Consider the following 18,773-nt stretch of genomic DNA (forward strand, 5'->3'; position numbering starts at 1 on the left):
ATTTGAATGTTCTTTATATACTAACCCCCGTAAAAAAATTATGACTAATCTCAAGCGACTCAAGCAGGTTTTTCCAACCAGTGTTTCTTGTTTGCTCTGTAATCCTACAGTCGAGATTATTAGAGTGCTAAATTTGTTTCTAGATGAAGCCAATATCGTGTTATAATTCTGTCTGTAATATCGGGTGAGAATTGCTCATGCTTTTGAAGGTTCCATTTGAGTGATTCCTCATATCATTAGTGTATTACTTGAGAGTGCTATTTTGGATTATTCGTGTGGGTGAAGCTTTAGAAGAAGTGTGATTGCAAGATTGGAAGTTTCCCGTATGAGAACAGTCTGCTCTAGCAAACTAGGGTTATTATGTGATATAGTGAAGATCAGTGTTTTGTGTTTTCTACTTGCAAGCTCAAGCATCAATTATTAAACTGAAGTTTTTCATTTATACTAGTGTGTTTACATGAGTAAGCGAGTATTGACTGGGTGAAATGTCGTAGACACAGCCCATAAGCATCAGCAAGCGAGTAAGCAAGTATTTGTGCTCTGTGAAGAAGGAGTGGATAATCTTCCGTCATTCAAAGAACTTCAGTTGTATCGTCGGCACCAAAGAGGATAGGTCGGCACCTTTCAACTTCCATTACCACCAACTCCCACCACGAAAGTGTATTAACTTCTGTAGTTATGTGTCAGCTGATATTGGTGTTATGTGAACGTCATTGAATTTTATATTACGTGAGAGAGAGAGAGAGAGAGAGAGAGAGAGAGAGGGAACTTTATTAGTTAAATTATTATTCAGCTTGGAGTTGTTTGTTATTGTAAACGAAGATATTAAGTGACAATGCCAGTCCAAAACCTTCTCCATTTAAATCCGGACAAACTTTTCGAAGAGCACACTATTTCGGAAATTCAGGAAATAAATAGAAAATTGCAAGCAGAGATCGAGAGGAAGAGAGAGGAGCTGAGAACCATGGTCGGGTAAGTGCAATACAGAAAATTAATCCGTAGTAGAGGTTATGATTTAACCTGTCGGTTATCGTGGTCTTATTGGAAGTTACGTATTAGAAAGTTGCATTTCGCGACCAAGTTGTGCTACACTAGTGGATTTCGTATGTCACAGAGTTGAACACGTCTTTCAATCCTGCTAAGTGACCATTGCTGGTGTACCAGTTGACGTAGACTACTTTTGTTTAACCCCATAGAATTTTTACGGGCAGTGTAGTTGAAGGGCTGTTAGAAGTTTAGCTGATTTAGTTAATTTATGAAATCGCTAGGAATATAAAGTTTCTCTAGAAGGTTCCAAAAATAGGCCTATACCCAGTCCAGAATGAGGATGAGTTCAATAAATTGATGATGTGAAAATGTTAAAGAAAAGTCTAGGTAAACAATTGATAGGGAATCTGCCTCCTGGGCAACATTACTAAATGCGGGTCATTGATGATTGAGGGTACTGCTTTGTTGGGTTACACTATTCTCTATCAGTAGTGATTATTGATATCCACTCAGTGCCACATTGGGGCACACCTAAGTAATGAGTCTGCTTATAACTAAGCTGTGCCCCAGCACAGTGAGATGAGGGGAGGCTGCATTAGAAGTATTGGATACCCACTGCAGATAAGTGACGATTTTAGGCTGTCGGGTGAGTTGGCCGTGCAGGTAGGGGCGCTCAGCTGTGAGCTTGCATTCGGGAGATAGTGGGTTCGAGCCCCACTGTCGGCAGCCCTGAAGATGATTTTCTGTGGTTTCCCATTGTCACACCAGGCAAATGTTATTGTACCTTGATGAAGGCCACAGCTGATTCCTTCCCACTCTTATGCCTTTCCTATCCCATCATCGCCATAAGACCTATCTGTATCGGTGCAACGTAAAGCAACTTGTAATAATAAATTTTAAAATATCACTAACTTAGTGAAGATGGAATGTGTTGTTCAGTATTTAAAGTTAATTTTACAAGTGTGGTTGAAAATCTAATTCCATTCTCTTGAATTTTGTTAAAACTTCAAACTGAACAAACATGAACTGCAATTAATTGTGGATGGGAGGTAGCATTGAGAGAAGACAATGTTGACTTAACAGGCAGACATCGAGAGTGGAACCAGCACTTTGGAACTTCAACTCAGCTATCAGCTTGCATTTGGGAAATAGTGAGCTCGAACCCCACTGTTGGCAGCCCTGAAGATGGTTTCCCATGTTTTCCGATTTTCACAGCAGGCAAATGCTGGGGATGCACCTTAATAAAGGCTATGGCCACTTCCATCCCACTCCTATCTGCGTCAGTACGTCATATAATTTTTTTTTTTAATCCTTCAACTCGCTCGCTTAGGATTTATTTTGACTGAGTGAGTTGGCTATGTGTTTATGGCCGCGTAGCTGTGAGCTATGGTGGATTCAGATTCCACATTTGGCACCCTTGAAGATGGTTTTCCGTGATTTCCCTTTTTCACACTAGACAAGTGATGGAGCTGTACTTAATTAAGGCTACGGGTGTTACCTTTCCAAACCTATCCCTTTCCCATCCTTCCTTCGTTGAAAACCATTGATGTGTTAGTGTGAGGTTGAAACCACTAGGAACAAAATAAACTGGCAAAATTAGGGACATTGGTCCCTGTCTTACACTTAGCCAGCGGATACATAAGAAACATGAAAAACTGAAACATAAGTTACTGCTGTTCTGTCTTACTGAACATAAAATATTGAATATGCAGTACTGCACAATATACATAATAAATTGACATTTTGATTCCTAAATGCAGTAATAAAATAATGCCTTTGAAGAAATTAATGGAAACAACAACCACCTGGATAACCATACGGTACTATTATTTGAAATTTAATGTTGAGTACTTGAAGTTTCTCACATTAAGAAAGGTTTAAGTATCCTTGTTACTACTGTGGGTGAAAAGTATTACTACGGTAAAATAGAGTTAGGGATAAAGATTAGGAACCGCACATTTTCACACCAGGCAAATGCTGGGGGCTATACCTGACTTAAGGCCACGGCTGCTACCTTCCCAATACTAGCCCTTTCCCATCCTTCCATCGCAGAGAACCTTTGATGTGTTAGTGTGACGTTAAACAAGTAGCAGTAAAAGAAAAAGGAACCAGAGTTGAGTACTACTACTGTTCTACTACTTACTTTTAATAAAAGAAGCGTTGATAATATGTTATTATAAGAAGAAAGAGGTGGAGGAGAAGAAGAAGGAAAAGTAGAAGAACTGCTGTCGTTCTACGAGATTGTCCCACTAAGATAATTTGAGCATACTCGTTTAAAGCTTCCATAGTTTGATATCCCTCTGATGTCTTGCAGAAGGAGGTTCCATTCATGGCAGGCCACAGCAGTGAAGAAATTGTTGCAGGTTTAAGATTTATGCTTGGGAATAACAAAAAGTGTTATGTTCAGCGCTCTGGTATTTTTCTTGTGGTGTTCAGAAAGTCTGTGAAATTGATCATACAGATAGGTTGGGAATTGTAAGGTAAGGACTTGGTGCTGTGAAGTTAAGATATGCATCGTGTGTCTTGTCTTCGAGGCATAGTCATCTGAGGTCAACACAAAACTGGGTAACATGATCAGAAAATTTCAAATTACATGTATATCTTATACAGGGATTCTCTGCATGTTGTAGTTCTTCCTCAGACTTCTGTTTTCATGTCTTTGTAAATTATGTCACAACAGTAGAATATTGGAAGAATGAGGGTTTTGTCTAGTTTCTTCTTTAGACTGAACAGAAAAGTACATTAATATTGCTTAATACAGTAGAGTCTCGTTCAACCGACCTTCGCTTATCCGACACTCCGTGTTATCTGACACTGGTAGGCTTAATTTGAACTTTAGGTGGATGCAGTTCTGGGACACGGGGTGTGAAGGGTGCGACTGTGGGACAAGCACTGGCAGTCATGCGGTAGAATTGTTCAATGTAGTATTGGTTGGGTGTGGATGTTATAGTTTTCATATCCTCTGTGAGTATGGCGAGTAAACGTAAGAAAGTGATTGTTTCTGTGGAAGACAAGTAGATTGGGTTAGAGAGACTGGACAAAGGGGAAACTCTCCAAAAAATGGTTTCAGATTATGGTGTTGGACATGTTACAGTGGGAGACTGGAAACATACGAGGGAATAAATTGAAAAGTGGTGCTCTACCAGAGCAACAAGTGATGCACTGAATTTTAGAAAAAAACAATGAAAAATGTGAGTACGAAAAAGTAAGTGAAGCACTATTTCTTTGGTTCACTAAAAGTCAGGAAAAGGGCTTGTCAATATCTGGCCCCATTCTGCAAGAAATGGTGGTGTATATCCAGAAGGAGTTTAATAAAGGGACCCTAATTTTACTGCCAGTGCTGGATGGCTTGATCGGTGGAAAAAAACGGTACAGCATTGGGCAGCTTAATATCTGTGGAGAAAAACTGTCAGCTAAATCCGATGAGGTTGTGAAATTTAAAAGACAATTTCAAGAAATAATTCTTGCTGAAGGATTATCCGGTGATCAGATTTTTAATTGTGATGAGACTGGGCTGAATTTCAAGATGCTGACATCAAAACTCTTGGAGCCCAAGCCAAGACGTCTGCACCTGGCTACAGGCGTAGTAAGAAAAGAGTACTGCATCTACTGTACAATTGAATTAATAAGTCAATAAATAGAGTCCCGTAAAACATAGTATGTAATACAGTATAGCCTTCCTGTTTATTTTAGTTCATTTTCAAAGTTATTCTGTATTATCCGACATTTTCGGTGACCTGACGTACTCCAGGTCCCGTTTAAGTCGGATAATCGAGACTCTACTGTATATGTAACATGGTAAAATCTCACAGAAATTGTTTGGTCCGACCACAAGAGGTGCTAGTCATTGGATATTCCCAGGTTAGTTGTGAGGTTGTATGTCAGACAAGGACATGTAGACATTCTGTAGTTAATGGAAATGAGTCTTGGGTGGACAATTGCTCTGGTCTGGGATTTTTCTGGATTTAGGAGGAAGAGACCATTTGCTTATGGCTTAAGATCCATGTTTAGGCCTATTTGTTCGATTGCTGTCGAAACATTTGTTGGTTTTGCGTTGTGATCAATTGTATGTTTTCAGGATATGGAATCTTATAAATCTTACCTGACATTTTGAGATAAAGTGTTCATTGCTTCTCGGAAGGCTCACCAACCTGTCCTAAGAAGTAATATTACTTTTATAGTTAAATATCTTTAAATTACTAACATTTTGCAAAGTAGGCAGGTGAAGGCACATTGCTATTGGTTGGTATGAATTCGGTGTGGCATCAAGAATTCAACTCAGATATATACACCACAAAAATGTTTGGAATATCAAGGATGCAATGTAGTAATAAAGATACAGGAATGTTGTTTGTTGTGTCACAGAGAGACACAATTTGGAAATGCAAACTTTTACAAACTCAAATGTTTTTCTTCCAATATCTAATGCAAATAAACTGTAATAATGAAAAGATTACTATCGTTATTTTTTAAAGTAAAGGTTGTCCCTTATTCATTCTGCATTAATTCTGGCCTCCGACATGCTGTAGCATGCTTATGATCAGTACATTGTCATCTTGAGGAGGATCTGATTCCATCTGGGCAACTATACGAGGTCTGGGAGTTACTGTGGAGTTTATGAACACTCTAAAACAGCAGTTTTCTACCTGTCCCATGCATGCTCAATGCAGTTCATGTCTCTGTGAATTAGCTGACCAATTCATACGGTTGATACTCGCCTCTCTCGTGAAGTTCCTCACTGATGCACCTTGATGAGGGCGAGCATTGCTATAGATGAAAATTAATTCAACACCATATTCATCCCCAAAGGGTTGTACAAGTGCTTGAAGAATTTAATTAGTATACTGCGGGGCAGTTGATGTCCCTCGAATTAGTGTCAGAGGTGTACGATGGCCATTAATAATCCCAGCCCTAAACATTACACCACCACCTCGAATTGCATGCACTTCTTGAACATTCTGGTACTTTCCACCGCATCCTTTACGTCTCCATACCCTTTGTTCTCATGCATCTGGTCTAAGCGATATCAGTGTTTTATCTGCAAACAGAACATTATGCCATTCATTCACCCTCAGTTAGATGGATGGCCCATCTTCTCCTCTCATCATGATGGTTCTATAGTGGAACATGTCGAATCAGTCAAAATGATTTTAATTTGCACTATGCAGCCAATTGTTACAGTTTTGTGCAGATACATGGTCTCCAGTTGCCCTCAGAAAATAATCTCATAATTGTCGAGCAGTCAAAGTTGGTCTCATCGTGCTGTTATGTGTATATACCAATGTCGACATGATGCCACCCTCAGTTGACCTTCTCTTGGTCTGTCAGTCACATCATTGGTCTCATGGTACTGTTTCCACATTCTTGACACTGCAGCTGGTGTTCGATCCTGGCTCAGTCCGGTGGTATTTGAAGGTGTTAGTAGATTTACTGGCACGTAAAAACTCCTACGGGACAAAATTCTGGCACCTCAGCGTCTCCGAAAACCGTAAAAGAGTAGTTAGTGGAACATAAAGCAAGTAACATTATTACGATTCTCAGATATGTTTTGGATATGCTATCATGATTACAATTGGCCACCAGAAATGTTTTAGAATGTATATAACATCATATTGTGTTTCCAATTGGATTTAAGGTTATGTTAAAATGGCTGATGATAACCCAACTGTTGGATCGAAACTAGTCCAATGTGTGCAAATGACCTTATCGACACTGTTTCGCACCATTCATGTGAAATCCTTCTCTTTGCAGATGATTGTAAAATCTTCAAGCAGATCGATTCTCCTACAGATACAATCCAATTGCAAAATGCACTTGATTCACTCTCAGGTTGGAGTACTACATGGCGTCTTAAACCTCATCCCTCCAAGTGTTCCACCATTTCGTTCACACTTCGTAAACCTCTTTTCTACAAGAATATCACCTACTGAACCAACCAGTTGCTCTTGTTGACAATCAAAAAGACTTAGGAGTTCATTTTGACAGTAAATTGTTGTTTGTCTCGCACATAAACAGGGTTACCTCACGTGCTATGTCGCCCCTTGGTTTACTCTACAGGTTTTCTGACATCACAGATGTAAATGCCCTCAGAGCACTCTACGTTTCCTGTATATTACCTATTGTTGAATACGTCTCTCCAGTCTGGTCCATTTCTGCTTCTTCAAACCTCAGCTACCTTGACCGTGTACAATCTTTTTACTGTGCTATCATCAGAGCCAGAGTCCCTGCATGTCGCAACTTAAGCACTATCCAAGTGCTTGGGAAACTGAAACTCTAGACTCTTTCTACTCGGAGGAAAGTAGCCGACCTAAAGATGCTATACAAAGCAGCTAATGGTCTATTTAGGTCTCCAGATTTAGCTTCCTTATTCCCCCTCCATATCCCATCTAGTACCAGAATGAAGAACCTATTCCATATTCCTTACTCCCGGCTTTCTCTCACCCAAAGGTGCCTTTCTGTACGTACTCCAGCTATGTTTAATACAATATATATCAACAAGAACCTAGACATCTTTGTAACGTTTCCTTCCTTCTGTCATGACATTTCTCATATAATATAATTTTCCTTCTTGTTCTTTCCTGTTCTGCTCCTGTATTTACTGTAAATGTATTTTTCTTTATTAATATCATTGTTTATGTAAGTACAAAGGGCACTAGGAAAGTTTTGCAATGTGAGTGAACGCTTTAGACTTTTTCAAAATAATTCCCACCAAACTCAATACACTTCTCCATACGTCGGAACCAGTCACTGAACCAACTCTGCCACTTTTCTTCAGTTACATTTTCACACTCTTGATCCCATGCTGCAGAAGCTCCTCATTGGATGCAAAACGCTGCCCTTTCAGCTTCATCTTCACTTCTGGGAAGAGTGCGAAGTCACATGGGGCAAGATCAGGACTGTATGGAGGGTGATCAAGTACAGTCAACCCTGATCTGGCAAGAAAATCCATTGTTACATTAGCACGATGTGCTGGAGCATTGTCGTGATGCAAGAGCCAAGTGTTGAACCGTGACCTTGGACGGAGCTGCTTGAGAGCCTGGATGGCCTGAGGCAAGCAAGTCTCACTGTACCACTTTGCAGTAATTGTTCTTTGTATTTCTAGCACAACCCGAGTCCGGATGCCCCATTTAGTGAAGAATACTGCAATCATCCTTTTCTTCACTGACCTTGACTTTCGCACAGTCACAGGAGTACCCTCATCTTCAAACAGCGCACTTTGATCTGGGATTTTGTTGGGACAACGTAATAATAAAGCTCAGTTTCGTCACCTATAATGATTCTATTGACATTACGCGAAGTCCTATTTTCAAGCTGTTTCAGCATTTTTCGGCACCATTTCACTCGATGTGCCCTTTGTTTCTCTGAAAGTGAATGGGGCACCCAAAGGGAGCAAACCTTTCTAACATGGAGATGGTCGTCTAGAATTGAATGAATAGCTGGTGCGGGGATGTGGAGGGTTTCTCCTACCTGCTGATTTGTCAACCGCCTCTCTTTCTGCAACATTTTCCTCACAGTTTCAATGTTTTCCTCAGTCACTGATTCAGACGGTCGCCCAGAACGAGGATCGTCTCCAACCCCAAAATTTCCCCTCTGGAACTCTTTGTACCAGTGGAAAATTGTTGTCCGATGTGGACAGTCTTTCCCCAGCAGAGAGGAGTCATTTTCTTCAGGCACTGGTCAACAGTTAATCCATGAGTAAAACTGTAGCGGATAATTGCGCGATATTCACCTTTAGACCACACTGACATCTTAACTTGCTTTCAGTGCCACTGCTTGGTAACAGCTGGTGTGAAGGTCTTCTAGCTGTCTTCTAGACCGGTTTTCACCCCTCTTTTCATCTCTTACCATAACAGAGGTGTCCAGCCAACCGTTTTTGCGTATTGCAAAACTTTCCTAGTGCCCTTTGTATGTGTTATGTGCCATAGTGATCAGGATTTGCGTGCTTCAATGTATATTCATGCACTTTTTGTTCTTTTACATTACATTGAAATACAGGAATTAAAATTCAATATTATGTTTGTAGTCTATGTTTATGACCAAACTTTTAATGATCTAATAGAAGGTTTTCCATTCAACACCTATTATAATAATCTTTACTGTTTGTGGAGAAGAAAGAAATCAGAATGATGACATGGGTGGGATTATATGTATGACTGCTAAAACCAAAACCTTGTAAACGAGTGCTTAACTGTCTTTGTCTTTTTCTGTTTCAGAGAACGGTACAGGGATCTTATTGAAGCTGCAGATACAATTAGTGATATGAAGACTACTGCTGAAGATGTAATATCTCACATTGATAAAATGAGTGATAAATGTCATAAACTGCAACAGAGACATTTATTAGGATTCAAACTTGATTCACGCAATGTAAAGACTGAGAGGTATGGTTGAGTTTATCAGTTATTGTTTCTTATATCTGAAAATGACTAACAGTCACTTTTATGGGTGTCCAGAATGTTGCAATTCATTGAATTTCAGTTCAATGATTGGCCTGCTTGCTCTTTTTAAGTCAAAAAATATTGTTACAATGTGCTTAAAGAAAGTATTCAGATAAACAAAAGGGTTGAGATAAACAGTTTCAAAATAGAAGGCTGTTTTTGCTAGAGTAAAAAAAGAAATTGCAATAATTAGTAATTGCTGGGGTATTGATATTGAAAGCATAGTGTCTGGAACATTTGAAACAACAATCCATTAGTCCTTTGTATGTGAAGGAGACTGTGCAGGGGTACAGCATACGGCAGAACCAACAGCTCAGCACAGAAATAGATTTAAGGTGAACAGATATTTGACTTTATGATTACTTTTCTCCCTAACATCCTTCGGCACACTCTTGTGACAAGTTCAAATACTTTTAGAGAGGAAAATGGTTTCTTGTGGAATCATCAACTTGAATTTACAGGTTGCCACTGTGGACAAAATTAACTAATACAATATAGAATATAGGTATACATTGCTATTATTCTATAGTCTGTGTAAATACATTGTATAGTTCCGGGTATTTCGAACTGTGAAGGTGTGATTTTACAATTCCTAAGAACTATGGGTTACATTGTCTTGTATTTCAGTTTTTGGCAGCCAAACTTCTTCCATAACTGCATGAAGAATGCTGGTACTATACCACGTGCTCCAAGTATCAGTCCAATCACTTCAATTTCTTGTAGATGGTATTTATTTTTTTAGAAGGGGTCTGTCAGAATGTAAATGTTCTTTTCCTCAGCATCTACTTCTGGTTGGCTTTTATGATGTTCAAACCTTATAGTCAGGTCTATTATATAAAATTTGCTATTTTCAAGAGCAATCATGTCTCATTTATTGCTGCCATCCCAAATCTCATTCTGGTTTGGTTGTGGAACCAAATTATTACCTTAAGTAATATTAAGAGATATACCTAGGTATATTTCTCTTCTTAACTTTTCAAGCCAGGTTTTTATTTTTGTATTTAATAATAATTTGTGTGTATGTGTGTGAATAGTACATCTATATAAAATAACATGTCCTGAATGACTGACTGATTCACCATTGCCGACTAAAAGGGGTGACCAAGGGGTGATCAAATTAGAACCATGGTACTATTTGTAATTAGTACCATCACGCAGGGAACACCATGGGTCGCATTTACTTGCGCGTAGTACCACTATGTTGGGTATGCAATAGGTTTGTGATTAGTAGCGACAGTGTGTGAATCAGGATGAGGGTCTTACAGTACATGTGATTCGTACCCCTATATGAACAACACCATAGGATGACCGTCACCATGGTTCTGCCTTGCCTGCGCTTAGTTCCCACTATGTGAAGAATACCACGGGATAGTTTGGGTCCCTGTGGTTAGTCCACTTATGTGAGGAGTGTCATAGGTTTGTGTTGCCTGTAAATAGCGCTGCAATGTGCGAAACACCATAGGTCTGTGTTACATGTGCGCATTACACTACCTGTGAATAGTACCATAATGTGTGGCATACCGTAAGTCTACGCTACTTTTGATTAGTACCGCCAAATGACAAATAGCATGGTTCTACTTTTCTAGTGATAAATACCATTATGAGGGGTTGATCACCTAGATTTTGGACCCGTTTTGACTACAAGCATAATCGATTCAGCATCGTGCTATAGAAGCAGTCCCTTGGTCAGTAATACTTTTGTTTTGTGCAAGCTTCTGTGCATGTGAGGTACTGTGGGTCGGTTCCACTGATCGTTTTAAATTCATATCCATCCATTCATTCTTCGTCCTCACGCTTTGAATTCTGGTCAGTGGAGGATTTTGTACTTTTAATTTGTCATAACATTTCGTACCATTAGGGGCCGATGACCTCGATGTTAGGCCTCTTTAAACAACAAGCATCATCATCATCAAACTCTTATTTGTTTTGAAGTATTTTAAGATAGCCCTAATACAGCCCTAATGTACTCTTGAAATAGGGCTCCAGCTGACGGATATTCAATAATAATAATAATAATAATAATAATAATAATATGATTGTTACCGGTATTATGATTATTATTATTTACAAAGTTATGTACGGACTTTCTTTGGTATAAATCGTGGTCGTAACAAAACGTGAGGTTATGTCACGACACATTTCCTGTATGTATATTAATATGAGTTTATTTAATGTAAGAACACGTAATTAATAGTATATACTTTATTATTACCTGTAAATATGATGTATAAATCCAGTGCAATGTTGTGCAACACATGGTAATAGTTCAGAACAACACATCTAGCCACTAGAGAGTTACAGAACATTCAATCCATTTGTAAATAGAAATTAGAAAATAGAAATTACGAGAAAACATGTTGTCATATTCTTCTAGAAGCCTGGCCAGGCAATGTATATAAAGAGGCAGTCTTGGGAGTTGGAGTTGTTTAGCAAGACTTGTAGAGGAAGTCATTAGCCAAGTGTGTGAACCCATGTTGTGATTTTGTTGGGTTGGTAGTTGGTTGACATGCAAGTGTTGCAGTCTTCTTCTTCTTCTTCATCATCGCAGTGTTTTGTTCAAGAAGGCAGTTATTTTTGTGTGTATAATGTGTATATAATTTGTAAATAAAAACTGTGTACACAATTGACAGCATTTCGTGTTTGCGTTTTTGTAGTTACAACATGCTGATAACTTGATTAGAGCATATTTATGATATGAACATACAGAAAAATACTATCTATCTATCTATCTACGGAAATAATATGGAATGGTGTTCATTGGAATTGCTGTGGATTGATAAACTACTTAAGAATGTATTACCGTGTGAGTTAGCCATGCAGTTTAGGTTGCATAGCTGTGAACTTGCCTTCAAGAAATGGTGGGTTCAAATCCCACCGTCCGCAGCCCAGAAGATTGCTTTTCGTGTTTTCCTATTTTCACACCAGGCTAATGCTGGGGCCGTACCTTAATTAAGGCCACAGCCTCTCTACCTTCCCATTCCCTTTCCTATCCTTGCGTCACAATAAACCTTTAATGGGTTAGTGCACTGTTTAACCACTAGCAAAAAAAAAAAAGTATTGAGAGAGAAACAGGCCTTTGTAGGTTGGAAAAAAAGTTTATAATTCCTATATGTTCAAGAGGGCAGTTATTAGTGTGTGTGTGTGTGTATAATGTGTATATCATTTGTAAATCAAAACAGTGTATACAATTGACAACATTTCCTGTGTGTGTTTTTTGTAGTTACAACATTTGAACAAGGTGTAAAGTATGCATAATCACAGTTCTTCCCATGTTTCCAAAATAATGTAAAGAATACTAGAGACAAGCCACGGAGTGTAGAAGGAAGTTGAAATATAAAAAGTAAAGAACAGTTTAGTTACAGAGGTTGAAAGTCACCGTTAGAAGCTTTTCTAATGTGAAAAAAGAAACTCGTGTAGTAGGGAGGGTTATAGTGATGACTTTAAGTAATTTTGAAAATGCCTATGAGTGTTGTCTTACCTAACTGAAGTTTGGGAAGTTTAGGAAAGGAAACAATCATAATAGTAGTAGCAATGTAATTTAAATATTTCCAAGGTGCATATTACCAGACACGATGAGAGATTGAAAGATACAGATAATATAAAAAATAAAAATAAAAAAAGGAGGAAGACAAAATCTTAAACATAAGAATGATCAAAGAACGCCAAAGTAGTTGATGTCAGGGGTCCATTAGTTTTGTCATTGTCCTTCTGCTCCCAGATAGTGGATTTGATCCTATCAGAGATTGTAGCGTATAATTTCAGGGTCAGCTTTGGGTCTTTGAATGCCAACACTAAGCAGTTCTTGTTGGGTAAAAATCTATATAGGCCCTATATAAAATAAGAGTTTTGTCTGTACATTGCTCAGGATTTGAAAATAATGGTATTTCTATATCGATCATGTCCACAGTAACAAGGAAATGCACTTTTTACTATTCCGTAATTTCTGTCTGTCTGTCTGTCTGTCTGTCTGTCTGTCTGTCTGTACACGCATCACTAGAAAACAGCTAAAGGGAATTAATGAAAATCAGTATGCAAAGTCGCGGAATAAGTCGCTACAATCTAGGCTATAAATAATTTTATTCATGTTGATTTAAGTGGTAGTTTAGGGCAGGGCCTCTCAAACGCCCAAATTCTCTCGCATGCAAATCGAGGCGCAACAGCTCCGTGCACTGTGCATCGGTCCCGCTTGGTTCACCTCGGACCAATGCTTCGTCTCTAGGCTACTCGGCTAAGCTCGGCTCTACTCGGCTCAAGTCAGCTCGGATTTAGAGCGCTACGGAGCAAGTGTGGTAGAGGGAGACAGGGGGAGCGAGCGAGACAGGCATGAGGAAAGAGAGAGAAAGCGCTATTGCTCCAAATCAAGGAGTGGGGGGTCTGCACTCTGGTCAACCAAGGGAAGTCGTCTTTTGCCCCGTGCACCCTGAGAGGCCCTGGTTTAGGGGAAGGCGTAAAATTTAATTTTCAGATATTTGTTACATTATTAGTGATCCTATCTCATTGAAAATTGGTATGCAAAGTCGGAGAATGAGCCACTACAGTCTATGCTATAAATCATTTAATTCACGCTGAGCGAAATGGTAGTTTAGTGGAAGGCCTAAAATTTAATTCTCAAATATTTTTATTAATAGTGGTCGTATCGATAAATAGTACATAACCAAAGCTATATAGAATTAAATTTCCGACCGTTTATATCTTATACATTTTTACTGTACCAGCTATGATAACACAGATTTTAATATCAAATAGTTTTAGTATTAACTTACTAATTTATTTAAATTTATTCTCAATTCTATTAATTTTTTTTACTTTTCACTATTTTAATTGTCTCAGTATTTTATTTAAGATTTTGATTAGTATGTGGTTAAGTGGAAGAGAGGGCCTCAAGCTTTAACTTCGCCACTGAAAAAAGGCATTAATATATAAATAAATAAATAAATAAATATTCATGAATTTGTATTTTTGTTGCTCAGTCCATATCAGCGCTAAGCCACGAGAAAATGGGTTAACAGAATTTAGTAAAAATTGGTGTGTATATATATATATAGATAGATAGATAGTCGGGGAATAAGAAACTACAGTGTAAGCTATAAACAATTTTATTCACCCTGGATGAAATTGTAGTTTAGGGGAAGGCGCCTAAAATTTAACTTTTTAAATACCTATGTTATTGCTCCTATCGAAAAGTACAACATAACAAAAGTTATAGAGAATACTATTTACGGCCATTTATGTTTTATTCAGTTTTAACGTACCGACTGTAATAAGAGTGGCATTTCAGAGTCGGAAGAAAACTAAATGTGAAGGCCTACAAAATCAAAAGCTCATAACATTGATCAACAATAACATTACATTGATCATCGTTCGTTGTGGTGTTCTTTGTCTCTTATGCTGCCTCTCAACTCCGATAGATGGGATTACTGCTGTGTACCGAGTGTAATAGCCTGACTGAATATTGGCGGGAAATAGCCGGGGAGTTAGAAAACTTTCTTCTTTAGCATGCCATTCCGCTGGTTTATGCATTTTCTGATACAGCTGCTACGTAACACACTGGTTCCTCATAGTATTCCGTTTATTCGATCCCTACTCTAATGCGCTGTTTTGAATGAGCAGTGGGCATACTTGAGGCAGAAGCTCGCTTAGTAGAGTAGTAGTATGACCTGGTCTAGAATTACAATTGGGGCTATTTCGAATTATAGCACCACAATTCACTAAATGACTCAAAATTCAACCCTGAAAAGAGCCGTTTCTTAAGAAAAGCTTCTTCCTCTTAATGTTTATTAAATTCTACACTCATTTTATTCCGAATTAGCGGTGAAGAGGGGGTTTCTCCTCTGGCTTGGAGGAAAAATTTGCCTCCAAGTCAGATAGATTTTTCCGCCACCAGTGTAGTGAATTGATACTTTCCGACTCATCGGGTACTCCTAGGAAACAGATTAGTAAAATGACATAGTTTTTGCCCTGGGAGTCGCCACTATTCGACACCCCCCCCGCCGCCGAAGAAAGACGAAGAGTGTTCATGGCTCACAGCTGTCTGTGGCCTGGTCATTCCAGCTCTGGAACTTTGGACTGTTAGATCAGCAGCGTAGTACTGTTCGTTAAAAAGTGATAAAATGTGTGGTTTTTCATTTGATCGAGTATTTCATATGAAAGCATTGCTTGTTCATGTTCATTTCAGTTGGGAAAACCAGTAAGACAGCCTTTTTGAGGATGTAAAAAGGCAGGTGAAGAGTGTGTGTCTACCATTATAATGAAAGTTCCCCAACCTGATTGTGACTGATGGTATGCAAGTGGGTCTACCATTACAGTGAAAATTCCCTAACTCAGTCTTCATATGAGGAAAGATGTTTGGTGACTTCCCCACTCGCGTTTCTAGGGTAACGTTAAGAGCTATGCAATTTCATACAATCTTGCTCACAACGTGTACACTACCTAACCTAGAATTCTGTATACAATGTAGAATTCCGTAGCGAAGCACGGGTACATCAGCTAGTAGAAATATAAAATAGTAATACAAAAGATGTTAAAGAAATATTATTTTCATTCATTCATTTGATTACTCCATCTTAGGACCACATGAAATAGGTTTCTTCTTCCCAAAACTTCATCCTTCCTCAGTGTAGTTGTTTTCTTTCTTCTGTCCAGTTACTGCCTGATTTCTTCTTGGCTTTCTCTGGAAATTTACAATCAAGCATTGCTTTCCTACATTTTTTCTGTTTTCAGTTTGTTCTTTTTTGATGTTGAGTGGGTCCAAATCATCTTCACCTTTTTTGAAAAATGATGGTTTAGATTTTTATTTGCATACTGATCAAAAATTTGTTTTGTTAACCTTTCTTTGTCCATTCTGTACAAGTAACCAAAGAATATTAATCTTCTTTTTCTGTAAGCATGATCTATTTTTCCTAATGTTTTGTATAAATCTTGTTCTGGTCTCAATTTTTATATGCTGTTCTCAATGATAGATCCCATAATTTTTCTTAGGTTTCTCTTTTCTGTTTTGCTTATTCTTCTATCTGTGCAGATATTCAAACACACTGTTGCATATAAAGCTCTTAGGAGGATTACAATTTTGTAGTGTCTCAATTTAGCATTCTTCTTCTTCTTTTCTTCTCTTATTATTATTATTATTATTATTATTATTATTATTATTATTATTATTATTATTATTATTATTATTATTATTATTATTATTATATTATTATTATATTATTATTATATTATTATTATTTTATTATTATTATTATTATTATTATTATTATTATTATTATTATTATTATTATTATTATTATTATTATTATTATTATTATACAAATAAAAGGTAAAAGAGGTAGAGGAGGACTCAAATCATGAAAGAAATTCAGATAGTACAGGTGGTTGTGGTGTGATACCAATAGTACAGTATTAGTGTAATTCCATGTTTCCATTTTATATTTTATGGAGTTCTACAGGTGAAAATACTTGGTAAAAGTTAGAACATTATGGATATTCTGAGTTGAGATTTGTTTCTTATATTTCTAAATTATATTGTTCCCTAATGTTCTTGCTTTTGAACCTTCTAGGTTGTCCCAAAATAGAACTTATCATTCTATTGCCGTTCAAATCAAGATATTGATGACATTGCCAGAACAGATTTGGAGTGCTGTGGAAAATGAGGATTACTTGTTGGGCACTCAGCTTTTCCTTTTAGCAAGACACATTAACACTGGTAGGTATTCTTCTTGTTTTCACACAGTCTTTAGTAATATGTTTAACTCTCAAGCTAAACTTGCTCTTTTCCTTGTTAGTGCATTTGCTGTATGGATGGGAAGTAATTCACTTATTGTAAAGATTTGAGGCAACCAAGATCGAGCAAGTGTCTGTGTGGTTTGGGTCCCGTGACTATCAGCTTGCATTCAAGAGGTAGTGGGTTTGAATCTCACTGTCAGCAGCCCTGAAGATGGTTTTCTGTAGTTTCCCATTTACATGCCAGGCGAATGCTGGGGCTGTACGTTAATTAAGGCCCCAGCTGCTTTCTTCCCACTTTTCCTATCCCATCATTGCCATAAGATCTATCTACGTCGGTGTTGTGTAAAGCAAATTGTAAAGACAATCAAGTTCGTATGCAGAACTGCTTCTTTTTCTTTAGTATTAGCTGCAATTAGAAGTACAGTAGAATCTTGTTTACCCATTTATGTGGAGGGAATATCACGTGATTAAATGGAAAATTTTACATAATTGGTGGTTATGTTATGGTTCCTCTGTTGGAAGTTGACAGTATAATTCTGTACCGTCTTTGTTATCACTTGGCAGAATGCATTATAAGGAATATTCAAATAGAGGTTTCTTAAGCAAGTTTTTTTTCTCTTAATCTAATCAGGATGAAACTGAATATTTACAAAAATTTGTTGAGTTTTTGCTCAAACACATTGAACTTACTTCAACCTACCCATCAATGTCTGATTAGATTAAGAGAAGCATATTAACCTTGCTGACAACTATTAACAAATAACTCACAATTTTATTTTAACCAATACCAAATAGTTTTATTATATCCAATCCTGTAGATTAAAATATTCTTGAAAGTTCAATATGATGAAACCAGATGCCACTCTTCTAGAACATAAAACTGTCACAAAACTCATTGAAACTAAATAAATGATTGGGGCCAAACTTGAAAACTCAGAACTTTCAAGATTCCATCTTGAGTTAAATAATTATATTATGTCAAAGTGTCTTTCTAATTGGGACTGTCATATTTACAGAGAAACTCTATATGTGATTCGACCTCTGTATAACATTTCATTTGTGAAAAGACGTTTTATTTATTTGAGGATCTTACAATTGTAAGTCGAACTCAATGCTTTCAAAGTTCTAACTCAAAAAGAATTATGTTGTGTTAAGTGACGTTCTAATCGTGACTTCAAGGTTTTGAAATTGTGATTATTTAAATTTTTCTCCAGATACTTTTAGGGGCATCATAAGCCCCATATTAAGAGTGTTTATATGTGCGTTGATATAATGATGATATGTTTATTTATGATTATCTGTTCTCATATTTGGCCGAAGATGATGCTCACCAGCGTCAAAACTAGTTCCAAGTAAAACTTAAAGTAAAACTTGTTTAGTTTAATATTAGTATTGAAGAGGTGGATTTTTAATTTTACTTATCAATTAGTTCCCACACTATCGAAAATTCCTGAAAAACTTCACTAACTGGACAGTATACACAAATAACGCTTTCCAATTTTGCAAGCACTCTCCATACTATATCTAGCTATTCCCTGTCTTAATTATGAAATGTAGATAATTTTGGTGGGGAGCCTAGGATGGCTTAGGGGGTGTGTATTTAAGAGACGAACAGGGAGACACCGA

The 18,773-nt window shown here is 37.6% G+C and overlaps 1 protein-coding gene across 2 annotated transcripts in view; it reads left to right on the forward strand.

Moving 5' to 3' along the window:
- Positions 1 to 602: 602 nt before the first annotated feature.
- The window catches only part of Cog1 (conserved oligomeric Golgi complex subunit 1), a 159,041-nt gene continuing 140,870 nt past the window's right edge, over positions 603 to 18,773 (forward strand). For both annotated transcript variants that reach the window (XM_067143163.2, XM_067143164.2), the window contains exons 1-3: positions 603 to 972; positions 9,201 to 9,368; positions 16,982 to 17,127. In XM_067143163.2, the coding sequence (XP_066999264.2) occupies positions 836 to 972; positions 9,201 to 9,368; positions 16,982 to 17,127 (451 nt within the window). In that variant the 5' untranslated portion in view covers positions 603 to 835. The remainder of the gene's footprint in view (positions 973 to 9,200; positions 9,369 to 16,981; positions 17,128 to 18,773) is intronic.

This window comes from Anabrus simplex, chromosome 3 (assembly GCF_040414725.1).
Source record: "Anabrus simplex isolate iqAnaSimp1 chromosome 3, ASM4041472v1, whole genome shotgun sequence".
NCBI classification, from domain to species: Eukaryota; Metazoa; Arthropoda; class Insecta; order Orthoptera; family Tettigoniidae; genus Anabrus; species Anabrus simplex.